We start from the raw sequence: 14,261 nt of genomic DNA on the forward strand, positions 1-14,261 counted from the left end.
AAACCCCGTCCGTCCTGCCTGGATTACAAAACCGTAGCTAAACGGTCAGCCAGCATGTGCAAGAAATGAGCTGAAGAAAGAATCCCGAGACTTCCTGTTCTCATCCTGTAGCAGAATCCTGATGAAGAGGGCTTCATAGCCAGCAATACTGTCCACGCTGTTTACTGTATTTTATGTAGGAGGGAAAGTATTGCGAGGGCCCCACTCGGGACACAGAGAACGTGCTCTAATCACATAAAAAGAAGAAGTCTGATTCTTTGATTGTTGTGCTTGACAGAACTGCAGGACCAGTGGATGAAGAGAAAGTGGTCGATGGGATATAACTGGCTTTTGGTAACACATTTAAGACAGCGTCTCATGAAATCTGACTCTCAAAATTAATTCAGCTTTTCCTGGGCAGGGACACAGCCACATGCAGTAAAATTGGCCATCTGTGAATACAGGATAAGGAAAATATGGCAGCAGCCTACAAAGGACTTAACCCATGAGAAGGGGATACATTTCTCAAGGGGGCTAGGAGTATGACTAGGAGCAATGGAATAACATTAAGAAGGGACGGGTTAGGCTGACTCATAGGAAGATTTCATGATAGCAAAATCTCTCAGGCTTTATAACAGAGTCTTCCTATTGGACATGGGGAGCCCCACTGCTAGGGATACAAAAGAGCAGGCTGGCCTCCCATGAGCAGTCCGGTGTGTGGTCATCCACTGTCGATGAACTGTACGTTCCCCTTGGATTTAGTGGTGGCACCATCAAAACCAATGACCTAGACCTACTGACTGGCTCTAGGGGAATGCTTGTTGTGCGATTTCTGGACTGAGAGCTGTGCGGTAAAGCTCTGATTGTCTGGACTTTAGGGGACAGGTCTTCTAGTGGTGTAAATCAGCATGGAACCATGAAAGTCAATGGAGCTATGGCAACTTATACCAGCTGCGGATCTGGCCCAACAGAATTAAGACGTAGCTCAGCCTTTCCCAACACAGAGGCCGGCTCTAGATGCCCCCTATCCACCACTAGAGCTTGTTTTGAAATTGGTGCACATGATTTCAGCAAATCCTCCTTTTCCTCTGACCGAGCTCCTCCCTGTTCCTGCCCTGGAGGCTGGCCAATGGAAACGTCCTGCAGATGGATGGGGAAAAGCCACCCGTTAAGGGAGGACCGAAGCAGGCAGTCAATGAGGCACTAGCCCACATGGAGGAGGCAGTGTATAAAAGGGCTTCCCCCAGAGAGAGACTGGGCTGCCCACCCAGCTCTCACTGAATGCCACAGGGCACAGGATGGAGACCAGCCTGAAAGTCCTGCTGCTCGTCGGGGTAGTCACAGCAGCCTCCACACCACCATCATTCCCTCTGCCAAGCCACGAGGATGCGGTTTTAGCTGCAGTTCAGATCTACAACCAAGAGCCAGGCACAACACTGGCCTATCGGCTCCTGGAAGCTGAGCCGCAGCCAGATTGGGTAAGTGACCTGGGGAATCGCTTTGTGGCCTGTGTATATACGATGCCGCTTGAGCTCGTGGAGCAGGTCAATGGAAATCGCTGCCTCTGATGCTAGACTCCTGTACCTACAGTCTGGTATTTGCAGCCTCGTCATTATCCAGGGCTGATTTCTGGTGGTGCCATGAAAGACAGTTTCTGTTCACAATCCAAGTAGGCAGAGGATGGGGAAGGGGAACAACAGGGAATTTATCGACAAGCCAGCTGGAGTCACTGAAAGCAGCGTGGCCAAAATTGATTATAAAGAGGGAGTGAAATATGTGCAGGGACGGGTAGCAGCCAGACAGCGATTTCCCTGTATGACCACACAGCAGTTTCCTGGTCCCATTGCAGAGGAAGGGCCTGACACCAGCAGTTCATTCAGATTCAGCAGGCAGAGAAGGTTTCCATTTGAATTATACTCTGAGCAATTCAGGGCAGGGACCATCTTAATCTGTATTTGTACAGCACCTGGCCCAAAGGGGGTGACCAGCCACTAGTGTTCAAAGAGAATGAGTCTGCCCTGAAAAAATCATGGGATTGGCTTACAGGTCTTGAATTTTCTTAAAGTAATACTTTTGTTTTCTTTTGTTTTTCCTGTCTGAATTCTGAGCCTTTACAAATTAATACTGATTGATCATTGAAGACTTGGATTTCTGAAGCTTTAAAAAGGCTTCAGAGGAGAAATTCTTTGAATTCAGTGCCCTCTCTGGGCCTCGTTGCGCAGAGAATTCCAATTTAGCAGCATGTACAAGACAGATTTAATTTAAAGACATTTGATAGTCCATTATTTATTAAGTGGTAACAAAGTGCTGGACACTGTTCTTCCCGGAGGGACCTAATTGAGATAATATTTATATCCTAGTAGCATTAGAGGTTCAAGCCAAGACCACAGCCCTCTTGTGCTAGGTGCTGTACAAATACATAGCAAGAGACAGTTCCTGCCTAGAACTTTACAATCTAAATAGATAAGAAAAAGGGTGGAGAAAGGACATATTATTATCAGCATTTTAGAGGGGGAAACTGAGACACAGAGCAATACCTGGCAATCAAAATAAGCATACACTATCCTATCTTCTAATGTATGTAATTTCTCATTAATGCCCTGTTTACTGACACCTATGCTGACTGGAAAAGTTGCCTGAGTTACTGTTTATGTTCAGTTCAAGCTTATGTTCCTTTTTACCTGCTCTGAAACGTGAGTGTGCCCCAAATTGGCATCCCCTTGCTCAGCAGAGCTGCTCCCTCTGCGTATGCAATCAGAGCTGTTGGCCAAGAGCTTTGAAAGCAACAAGTGATTTCAGGTGCCCAACTTGAAACACTATTTAAGGGTCTGATTTCCAGAACATGCTGAGCACCTGCCCTCTGAGCATCAGGCCCCATTCAGGATCTCAAATAGGGTGCTCAGTTACGAGGCACATAAATTCACCAGCCACGCTCTAAAATCCTGGCCCATGGCTAACAGAAATGCTCTCTCCTTTGTACTCCAGCTGGCTCTGCAGAGTGGGAGGTGGATTCTGTTCCTTCTCTTGCACCATCAACAGCAGGTTGTTTACTGCGTTCCCACGCTGAGGCAGGAGAAGGAAAAGCAGGGCCTGAGCTTCAGAGCAAAGTTCGGTTTGCAGGACTGACAGCTAGGGAAATGACCATTGTTTAATGACAGGCTTGTTCTCCTCTGGTCGCAGCGAGGTCAGTGGAAGTTGAGGGCACTCAGCCCCACACAGGAGTGCTCAGAGTGGTACCCGATCAGGCCCAAAAGGAGGAAACTTTGGGGCCCGATCCTGCAAACATTGGCACATGCAAGTAACTTCTGCAAGACAGGAACCTACATATGGAAATTGCAGTGAGGCAATAAGCCCTGGAATCCCAGGACCTCACTTGGACCATGTCATTTCTCACCAGAATCGTACTTTCAGGAATTAGAGCACATAGAAAATCCAGTCATCAGTGTTTGTGTAAGAGAAAGGCAGGAGATGGGGGAAGAATTGGAAGATTCCAATGATTTGTTCTGAACCTATTGATGGAGAGACATGAGCCAGACCTGCATCTGGTGCACATCGGCTTCACTTGCGACAATGGAGCTGCACCAGATCTAGCCTGTGGCATATAAAGTTGCCTTCCTGCATTAACGTTTGAACTGCATTTGAAATACGTAAGGCCCTAGACAGCAGCTGAGAATGATTATCAATAACTTATGACGTCAGTAGACTAGAGGAACGGTTCTCAAACTGCGGGGCGGCCTTGCAAGGGAGACGTGGGGATGTGTCAAGGGAGGCAGGAGCTGGCTGCTTTTTTGGAAGAGCTTTGGCTGTTAGCCCTGGCGGATAGGGCTCGAGAAGGGATAAAGGGAACAGATGGAGTCCTGCCACTCTGGGGCTGACAGCCAGAGCCCCGCCTCCCCGGGGCAGTCACCATCAGATTCCTGCCGCCGGGCAATACCGTAATACAAGATTAATAGAATTACAAGGCCAAAGTGGAGCCTGGTGCCTTGTTGCTCACAGTGAAAGTTTGTTTTGTTCTTTCATTTAATTCTTCTTAGGACGTGTCTTCAAAAACTATCCAGTCGCTGACCTTCACTGTGAAAGAGACAGTGTGCCTGGTATCAGAGAAACGTGACCCCAACCAGTGTGAATTCAAAGAAGACGGGGTAAGGATCACCTGCTGCAGGGAGACACCTCCCTCTGCACCTTAAGTTGACCAATAGCATCTGTCAGGTCCCAAAGCCTCACAGAAAATGTGTGTTTCCAGCAGAGACATAAAGGAAGGAATGGGGACAGGGGACAGGGCCCTTTCCGCAATAGCCTGTTTACTGATCCTTACATCAATTCACAAACAACAACCATCCATTCATCCAACCCCTAATTATAGGACTGGATAGTTTTTAATCTCTGGTTTGCTGTTGTCAGTGGGGGCACTATTCTACCGGGAAACCCTCACTGAAGGCACAAGGAGAAGGGAATGCAGCTTGTGTAAAATCTTATCAGTGATACACTAGCATTTTGATGTCCTTGATGAGATCAGGGCCCCCTGGTGTCAGGTGCTGCACAAACACAAACAGTCCCTGTCCCGCCCCAAAGTGTTCACAATCTAAATAGACCAGACCGAGAAAGGCTGGCCAGGGGGGAGTGCTCTTATCCCCGGGTCACCAGTGGGTGACGTGACTCGCTCAAGGTCACAGGACAGTGGCAGAGAGAATTCAACCCAGGTCTCCTGAATGGCCCCTCTCATGCAGCTGGAGTACACAAGGAATCGCACAGTGAATGCTTGCAAAGTAAAGAACTATTCAATATGAGCAAAGGCTACTTACAATGAAAGCTTCTCAGAGCAGGGACCATCTTTCTGATCTGTGTTTGTACAGCTCCTCGCACAATGGGGTCCTGATCCAATGTGATGTCCAAACCAGGCTGGAGGCTGAGCCTCCCAACCTCCTGCTGAACTTGTGACCAACCCACATCGGGAAGCAGGTCTCCACAGGCGAGTGGCCTGAGCGGTAGCGCTCCCGGACAGTAAGATGCTGAGGTCTCTTTTCTCTCCCTTGCAGCTGGTCAAAGACTGCTCTGGATTCTTCTCCACTGAACAGGACCCCCCTTCCATCATTATCAAATGTGAGGAGGCGTCTGAGAAGGTGAGTGGCCTAGACGGCCTCCTCTCTGCTCACGGCTGGGCTGACGCAGGGTTAGGGGTTTCCCTCTCTGAGATCCTGGCCAGGTATTTCACACTGACCAAGTGTCCCCAGAACAAGTGTCCAGCTCATCTGCTGGCAGCGAGTTGGCAAAGGCCTCCTGCCCCGTGAGCCTGGAGGTGGAACCTACAGCCACCAGCAGAACCGCAGGGAGCAAATTATAATCTCACTGGGATAAGTAAGAAACCTAAAGCTCCATATAGTGCCTGGGAGCGAGGCAAGGGCAAGGGAGCTGGGGAGGCTCCTTACCACCTGCCTTTGTCTGGCAGTGACATTTACATACGTTGTACGATGCAGACACTGAATGGCCCCTTGTCCCACACTCCAGATAAAAGGCCCCAGCATGGCCCCTCCTTCTTATCCTAGAACAGGGACCTGCCCAAGGTGGGCGTAAGGGTTACAGACAGCAAAGGGGGAGGGGATAATGGCCGAGTTTATAATCCTATGCCTTCAATGGCATGGCCCTTGCACCCTGTCCCTGCAGCAGGCAAGCTCCTGCCCCTCCCTCAGAGTCACTGAACAATGTCACCCTCTGTCAAAGAGCCCTCACTCTTACACTCTCTTACACTTACAGGGGTTACACTCACCCCTGAGGGCTACTCCTCTCCCCCACTAGCCACCTAGGCCCACAGTGACACTGGTCGGATGCCCTGTGCTGCTCCACAGAGGCCATGTGCTCCTGGGGAGAGGGCACTGGATTGGGACTCAGGAGACCTGGGCTCTACTTCCTGCTCTGCTACTGAGCAGCCGTGTGACCCCAGGCATGTCACACTGTCACCCCCTCACCCTTTACCCCTCTGTCTATCTAGACTGTAAGCCCCTTGGGGCAGAGACTGTCTCCCACTGTGCATGTGTACTGCGATTACCACAGCCCTGATCAAAGTTGGGGCCTCTAATCATTGCTAATAACTAATGAAACACAAAAGAGAACAAAGTAACAGCCCCGGACCTGCAGGAGACGGGTTCAGTCTGAGTGGAGAGTCTGACCCTGACCTCTTTTCTTTCTAGCCTAAAGTCGTCACACGCTGGGGAAGTTGGGGGAGAAGCATTGTTAGAGGTTTATTTGGTATCATTGGCTAAGAACATCCAAAGAGAGAGGAGATGAAAGTGAACCGATGCTGCCAGATCCAGCTGTGGCTCCGTTTCTCCTCCACTGGAAGCACCATCGGAAGCAAGGCTTAAAACAATCTGAACACCTTCAGAGTATCTGCTTCTATCCGCTGCTTAGCAGCTGTTGCAGTGCTGCTCCACAGGGCTCCTCTGCATAATAAATTGGCATTCTGCAAACCTATACTGTTGTCCTCTTTCTCCATATTGTGGGAGGAGATAGGGACATGAACTGGAGTGAGTCACCTGATTGTGCTACTGGCCAATGAACACCCTCGACTAGGAGTCACACGCCATCCTCATTAAAGAGACCCAATGCCCAGGGCTGTCCGGAGGGAGGGGGGCAAGTGGGGCAATTTGCCCCAGGCTCTGGGCCCCACAGGGGCCCTGTCATAGTATAATTCCCAAATCTGGACCTTAGTGTCCAAAATATGGGTACTAGCATGAATTCCCCTAAGCTTAATTACCAGCTTAGATCTGATAGGCTGCCACCAATCAGGACTTAAGTAGAGCGCCTGATAGACTCTGGTGTCCCCAAACCCTTCCCTGGGGATCCCCAAGACCCAGATTCCTTGAGTCTCACAACAAAGGGAAATAAACCATTCCCTTCCCCCTCTTTACCTCCTCCCAGATTTTTCCCGCCCTGGGTACCCTGGGAGATCACCGTAATTCAAATCCTTGAATCACCACTCCCCCCTCCCTTCTTCCCTGGAGAGAGATACACAGACAAATGCCGAGAGAAGGTTTTTCTTCCCTCTTTTCCCAGAGGTAATACAGCTTCAAGTTCCGTGAATCTAACACAAAGAGGAAATTTACCTTTCCCTCCCTGCTCTTTTTCCCTTCCCCCCACCAATTCCCTGGTGAGTGCAGACTCCCTTCCTTCGAGCCTTAACTAGGAGAAAAAAAATCAGACAGGTCTTAAAGCAAAGCTTTTAATAAAAAAAGGAAGCAAAAAGTAAAAGGTTTATCTCTGCAATTTAGATGGTAAACAGTTACAGGGTCTTTTAGCTTATAGAAAATGGATAAACAGCCTTATCCAGAAAAGATACAATTTAAACTATTTCCAGCAGACTACACAGTTGCAAATACAGAAAAACAATGTAAAAGCCTATTGTCTTTCTACCGTTGTACTTACAAATTGGAAACAGAACATTAGGGAGCCTGGAGATTCTTGAGGTCCCTCTCAGAGCCCAGAGAGAGAACAGCCCAAGAACAAAGGACCCACACTCAAACTTCCCTCCACCCGGATTTGAAAAAGTCTTGTTCCCTGATTGGTCCTCTGGTCAGGTGTTGTTTGTTAACCCTTTCCAGGTGAAAGAGACATTAATCCTTAGCTATCTGTTTATGACAGGCCCTCATGAAAATATAGTATTCTATAGTATTGCAACTTTTTTTTTATGGAAGGGGCCCCCGAAATTGCTTTGCCCCAAGGCCCCTGAATCCTCTGGGCACCCCTGCCAACGCCTTCCCTGTTGCTACAGAGATCCAGACAGTAAGGGTCAACTTGTTAAAAGTGACTAGCCACTGTGGGTGCCCAACACAGGATGTCCTCAAAGGGGCCTGGTTTTCAGAAAATGCTGAGCAGCTTCCCTCTGAAAATGTGTCCCCTTCAAAGCCTCTCTAAGTTTTGAGGCAGCCAAAATCAATGGTCACTTTGGAAAATTGAGTACTCACGGCATGTAATGCTTTAGAAACTGGAATTTGCATTCATCCACCACAAGATGGCAAAAAATTGGCCTTGAGGCTCTAAAGGCATGGGTTTAAATAGCACATGCAAGCCCTGGATATAGTCACTGAGGATCTTAAATGGGTTAACAGTCACATCCATCGTGGATTCATTCCCTCAGCCTCCCTGATTTACTGCAGGTTCCAGCCAGAAAGTGGGTAACACCCTCTGTCCTACTGGTTTTATGACCCAGGTAGCCCCATAACCCCCAAAGAAATCACTCCCTGCTGGTTCAGTACATTCCAGCAAGGAGGGACTGACAACATCCTGTGTTAAAGGCTTGATGGTGCTCAGGTCCCTTTGCAGACTCCCTGCCATGGGGGGAATTTTTCCCTAAAAAACAAGATGGGGCTGCTCCAAGGTTTCTCTCAACCAGGCACACCCGTACAGAGTTCAGTTTCCCAGCATAGCTTTCAGCATGGTGTTGATAATGAAAGAGGACTCCACAGCTCCTTTCCCACCTTCCTGTACACCAACCCACAGGGACAAAATCCCAAAGCAGGGTCATTAAAGGTACAAATTCCATCAGACTGAAAACCCTCCAGCTCTTTGGTGTGACAACAAACCTGATTCTGCCGCCCTTATGCTCTAACCTTAAAAATCTATCAGCTGAAGTCATCAATGATATGAAGTCTCAAGAGAGGCAAAATGGCTGCATCAGGCACTCTTTAGTGACCTGAATATTATAAAGTCGAAACATGGACAAATTGCTGAGGATGAGTAGAAAACAACAACCCAAGAACATAGGAAAAAAACAGGAATGCCTCTGGTATCTCTCTTTAACAAAGGGAACAAAGAGGACCTGCGGAATTACAGACAGTCAGCCTAACTTCCATACCTGGAAAGTTACTCAAACAGATCATTAAACAATCCCTGTGTAAGTGCCTAGGATATAACAGCATGATGAGTAGTAGACAAAATGGCTTGTCAAGAAGAAATCATGCCAAATCAACTTCATTCCTTTCTTTGTCAGGTTACTGGCCCAGTGGATAGGGTGAAGCAGGAGATGTGCTGTATCTTGATTTTAGTAAAGCTTTTGACACAGACCCACATGACATTTGCATAAGCAAATGAGAAAAATGTGGTGAAGATGAAATACTACAGCATGGGTGCAACACCAGTTGAAAAACCATACTAAAAAAGTAGCTATGAATGTTCACAGTCAAAGTGGGAGGGTGTATTTAATGGTGTCCTCCAGTGGTCTGTCCTGGGTCCATTACTATTCCATATTTTCATTAATGAGGTGGATAATGGACTGGAGAGTATGTTTAAGAAATTTGCAGAGGACACCAAGCTGAGAGGGGTTGCAAGTACTTTGCAGGACAGGATTCAAATTCAAAATCACCTTGGAGAACTTGTCTGAGATCAACAAAATAATACTCGGTAAAGACAAGTGCAAAGTTCTACACCAAGGAAGGAAAAACCAAATGCACAAATACGAAATGGGAAATGACTGGGTAGGTGGTAATACTGCAGAATATGAGCCAATGACAGGATGCTATTTTGAAAAAGCTGAATATCATTTTGGGGTGTCTGAAGAGAGATGTCATATGTAAGACCCAGGAGGTAATTGTTCCGTTCTATGGGGCACCGGTGAGACCCCAGCGGGAGTGCTGTGTCTGGTTGTGGGTGCCACACTTTAAAAAATACATGAACAAATTGGAGAAAGACCAGAGGAGAGCAACCAAAGTGATAAAAGGTCCAGAAAACCTGGCCTATGAGGAAAGGGGAAAAAACTGGGCATGTTTAGTGTTGAGAAAAGAAGACTGAAGGGGACCCGATAACAGTCGTCAGATGTGTTAAGGGCCATTGTAAAGAGGATGGTGATCAATTGTTCTCCATGGACACTGAAGGTAGGACACGAAGCAATTGGCTTCATCCGCAACTAGGGAGAGTTAGATTAGATATCAGGAAATACTTTCTAACTATAAGGATAGTTAAGCTCTGGAATAGTTTCAGCATTAACTGCACTTTTGATACCCTTGCCCCTCTGCCCTCGTTTGTTGGCACCCACAATTTACGCACACACTAAAGATTCCAGGAATCACTCAGCAGTCTTATGGGGTCCCTGCCAGGCCAAAGTCTTTCTAACACTTCTGCAAAGGTTGGGGCCCCCCTTGGGCAGAAGGCCCTGTCCATTTGCTGGATCAGAATCCGTGTCAGTTTAAACTCCAGTTATTTATACCAAAAGCACTTTCTCTGCTTGTCTCTGGAAACCCCAGTTTGAACCAGTGCATGAAAACCTGTCCAGGGGCAGGTGCCTCTTTAGAATGGTTCAGTTTTAGTGACTCCCCTTAACTGAGAGTAGAATACCATAATCCCGAAGCTATTTCTAGGTTTAATACATTGGTCCCCAAAGATCCTGTAGGGGGTCGCAGTAGCTGTCACATGCAGTTCTTCTCCCTCAGCTCAGGGTCTGCTGCTGAGCAGTGAATGTGCTGGCTGCCGTGGTCACAGTGACCCACCAACAGGAGCATGCCACCTCTCCTCATCCAGTGCTGGGAAGGGACGTCATGTTGCCCCACTAGGACACCCCAGATTGTCACTCTGACCGTGGAGGATTTGTTGTTTGTGAACTTGAGTTTTCCCAAAAGCTGTTGCTTCCCTTTGCAGGAAATATCTGTTGGCAAATGTGCCAGGACTAGCAGAGATGGGAACTCAGATCAGCTGGAATCATGGGGTTAGGCGCACACCCCACATTCACAAGAGTGTACGGCTTTCAGTGTCTGGAGGGCAACAGCCCTTGCAGCTCTCGGTCAGGGAAACCCACCGCCAGGGAGATATCTCACTGCATCCACTCTGCTAGTGATCCTCCTGGGACAAATGTACCTGCATCTCTAGGCACCAGGTTATAATCACTGGGAACTTCACCTGATGGTAGTAACTCCATTAAATTCAATAGATCAAGAGGCACTTTTACAATCAGGGAATTTAATTCATAGGTAGGATATGATTTGATCCACTGTGTGTGAAGGTGGGTCTGCCTTGGGAGACTTTAGACGTGACGTGTGTGTGTGTGTGTGTGTGTGTGTGTGTGTGTGTTGTGGTGGACAGACTGACAACTTGGTGCTCACATTTCAGACTGCTCGATGCACTTCGGTGCAACACTCACTTGTCTTTATCTGACTAAACTTCTCACTGCGTTTGATATGTATGTGAGAGGCACTGGTAAAGCCCAGTGACTGAGTGGATTTGGAATTTTCATGCAAAATATCATCTGATGGAGAGAGAGGAGCAAGAAGCCTGGTCCAAATGATAGAAGCTGCAGAGAAGCAGGTTCTTGTGCTAACAATGATGCAATTGTAAGGAGGGGCAGAGATGAGGGAGCTTCCAAGCTCTCCCTGAGAAAGGAATTTGGAAGCCAACAGACGTGTTACTGAAGTGTTGCTGCCGACCTTCATAGCTTTCATACAGTCACAGATGTTCAGGCCAGCAGGGACCCCTGTGATCATCTAGTCTGACCTGCTGTGGAACACAGAACAGGCCAAAGAACCTCAGCCAGCCATTTCTTCCTCAAGTCCGTAACTTCTGTCTGAGCGAGAGCAGCTCTTTTAGAAAGAGATCCAGTCCTGACTGAAAGCCTGCAAGTGATGGAGAATCCAGAACATCCCGAGGTATATTGTTCCTGTGGTCAATTATCTTCATTATTAAAAGATGCACCATATTTCTACTCTGAACATTGCAAGAGCTCCAACTTTTAGGCCCCAGATCTGCAGTCATTCTAGAAGACAGACCCCTGTGCACACAGGGACCCATAGAAAACAATGGGGTGCTACATAGGTACCAGGTTCTGTCTGTCTGCACAATACTGTGGAATTGGGGTTTTACATAGCACAGCAAAGAAATGGACTAGAAATCCTATTCCAGTGAGCAAACCACTGCACATCTTACCCAACTAACTTCTGTTTCCTGCATTTGCAAAAGAAATACCATCCCATTTGGGAAGCAAACCTGCAACTGCCATAACGTTCCTGTGCTGTGTAGGTGAGAGCAGGAGATCCGTTCTGAATAACCTCAGCACTTAGCTCGTTCAGTTAGGAGTTCTTTACTCTAATAGCAGAATTTATATTACATTTTACATATTCAGACATTGTCTAATTAACCCTCCCAGCATTCCTGAGACACTAGGTCTAGAGAAATATTATAATCTCCATTGCAGGGAGTTCCAGGCACAGTTATGCCATTTATCTTTTGTTTCCTCTAACGAAAGCATAACCCGAGAAAGGAAAGGCGCTATAGTTCTGTGTAGGGTAAATCACAGACTATCGAATACAACAGGAAACAACACACACATAAGTCACTATGGGTATGTAGTGTTCTGAGATATTTGTATCATGTGTGTAACAGACACAGCATGTTTGAAGACCCCAAAGAGCCATTTCTAGGGAAAAATTCATGGCAAAATTATTTATTATCACTGATATACATCACAGCAGTCCTCGTTCAGGGCCTCAGTCAGGAATCAGAGTGGTAGTCAGGGGTCGGGGTAGTCAGAGGGCGGGGAACAGGGGGTTGAATGGGGGCAGGAGTCCCGGGGGAGCAGTCAGGGACAGGAAGAAGGGGTTGTTGGATAGGGCAGAGGTCCCAGGGGGTGAGTCAGGAATGAGAAGAGGGGTTGGATTGGGTGGTGGGGGGAGGGCAGGGTTTCTGGGGGCTGGCAGGAGACAGGGAGGAGTGGATGGGGTGGCAGTCCCAGGGGGGCTGTCAGGGGACAAGAAGCAGGGGGGATCGGATAGGTGGCAGGGTCGGGCCACGCCTGGCTGTTAGAGGAGGCTGTGCCTCCCCAAACTGGCCTCCATACAATTTCAGAAAAACAATGTGGCCCTCAGGCCAAAAAGTTTGCCCGTCCTGGTCTAGATAATACTTAGTCCTGCCATGAGTGCAGGGACTGGACTAGAGACTTCTCAGGGTCCCTTTCAGTCCTATAATTCCATGATTAATGCCACTTAACTTTGCCTCCAAATAAGCCAGAGCCTGAAAAGTAGGGCCCTACCAAATTCACAGTCCAATTTTGGGAAGTTTCATGGTGATGGGATTTTAAAAATCATAAATTTCATGGTTTCAGATATTTAAATTTCAAAATGTTGTAACTGTAGGAGTCCTGACTGAAAAGAGAGCAGTGGGAGGGGGGTCACAGTTATTGCAGGGGATCGCAGTATTGCCACCTTTACTTCTGCTCTGTGGCTGATGGCAACAGGGGGAGGGATAGCTCAGTGGTTTGAGCACTGGCCTGCTAAACCCAGGGCTGTGCGATCAATCCTTGAGGGGGCTATTTAGGGATCTGGGGTAAAAATCTGTGTGGGGATTGGTCCTGCTTTGAGCAGGAGTTTGGACTAGATGACCTCCTGAGGTCCCTCCCTTCCAACTCATATTTTATGATTCTGTGAATGCTGCCTTCAGAACTGGGTGGCTGGAGAGCGGCAGCTGCTAGCCAGCAGCCCAGCTCTGAAGGCAGAGGAAGTAAGGATGCTCTGGTATGGTATTGCCATGCTCAGGGCCAGCACTTCCAGTAGGCGAACCTAGGCGGTCACCTAGGGCGGCAGGATCTGGGGGGTGGCATTTTGCCACCCTCGGTGGAAATTCAGTGGCGGGGGTCCTTCCACTCTGGGTCTTCAGCAGAAATTCGGCGGCGGGTCCTTCACTCACTCTGGGACCCGCCGCCAAAGTGCCCCGAAGACATGGAGCAGAAGGACCTCTGCTGCTGAATGCTCAGAGGAGGAGTGCTGCCCCCTAGGGCAGCAAAAACCGTGGCGCTGCTCCTGGCCATGCTACCCTTACTTCTGCCCTGCTGCCTGCACAGCTGGGCCCTCAGCCAGCAGCCACCCCTCTGCGGCCACCCAGCTCTGAAGGCAGCAGCCCAGCAGTACGGGTGGCATGCATAGGCAGTGGGTATAACAGGCCATGGGAGGCTCTACCTTCCCCGGCACTGCTGCAGCCACAGGACCCCCAAGTTGTGGGTTTGGTGGTGAAGTTTTTACTTTATTATGCCCCATTCAGCTTCCAGGGAGGCTGAGAAGGCACATACCACCTCCTCAGCCACCCTGGAACCTGCACGGGGCATATCAAAAGCATCTTCTAACAAACACTTTTCCTTGGGGTACGGAGACCCATGCAGGGCTCCTCCAGGCAGAGGTGGGGGGGTGCTCATGGTTTTAGCCAGCCTGGGGCTCCTGTGGCCAAGCGGGGGGTGGTGCCAGGCTTCTCCAGGTGGGGAGCTTGTGGATCCGGCTGCAGGGGGGAGGAGGGGGTGTCATAAACAGATAGCTAAGGGT

General features: G+C 48.6%; 1 protein-coding gene across 1 annotated transcript in view; it reads left to right on the plus strand.

Annotated features, from left to right (window-relative positions):
- Positions 1 to 1,277: 1,277 nt before the first annotated feature.
- Positions 1,278 to 14,261, plus strand: part of LOC115647274 — a 29,588-nt gene continuing 16,604 nt past the window's right edge. Inside the window, exons 1-3 of the mRNA XM_030554176.1 lie at positions 1,278 to 1,457; positions 4,014 to 4,121; positions 5,016 to 5,099. Coding sequence (XP_030410036.1) covers positions 1,278 to 1,457; positions 4,014 to 4,121; positions 5,016 to 5,099 — 372 coding nt within the window. The remainder of the gene's footprint in view (positions 1,458 to 4,013; positions 4,122 to 5,015; positions 5,100 to 14,261) is intronic.

Source organism: Gopherus evgoodei, chromosome 2, assembly GCF_007399415.2.
Source record: "Gopherus evgoodei ecotype Sinaloan lineage chromosome 2, rGopEvg1_v1.p, whole genome shotgun sequence".
In the NCBI taxonomy this organism is placed as follows: domain Eukaryota; kingdom Metazoa; phylum Chordata; order Testudines; family Testudinidae; genus Gopherus; species Gopherus evgoodei.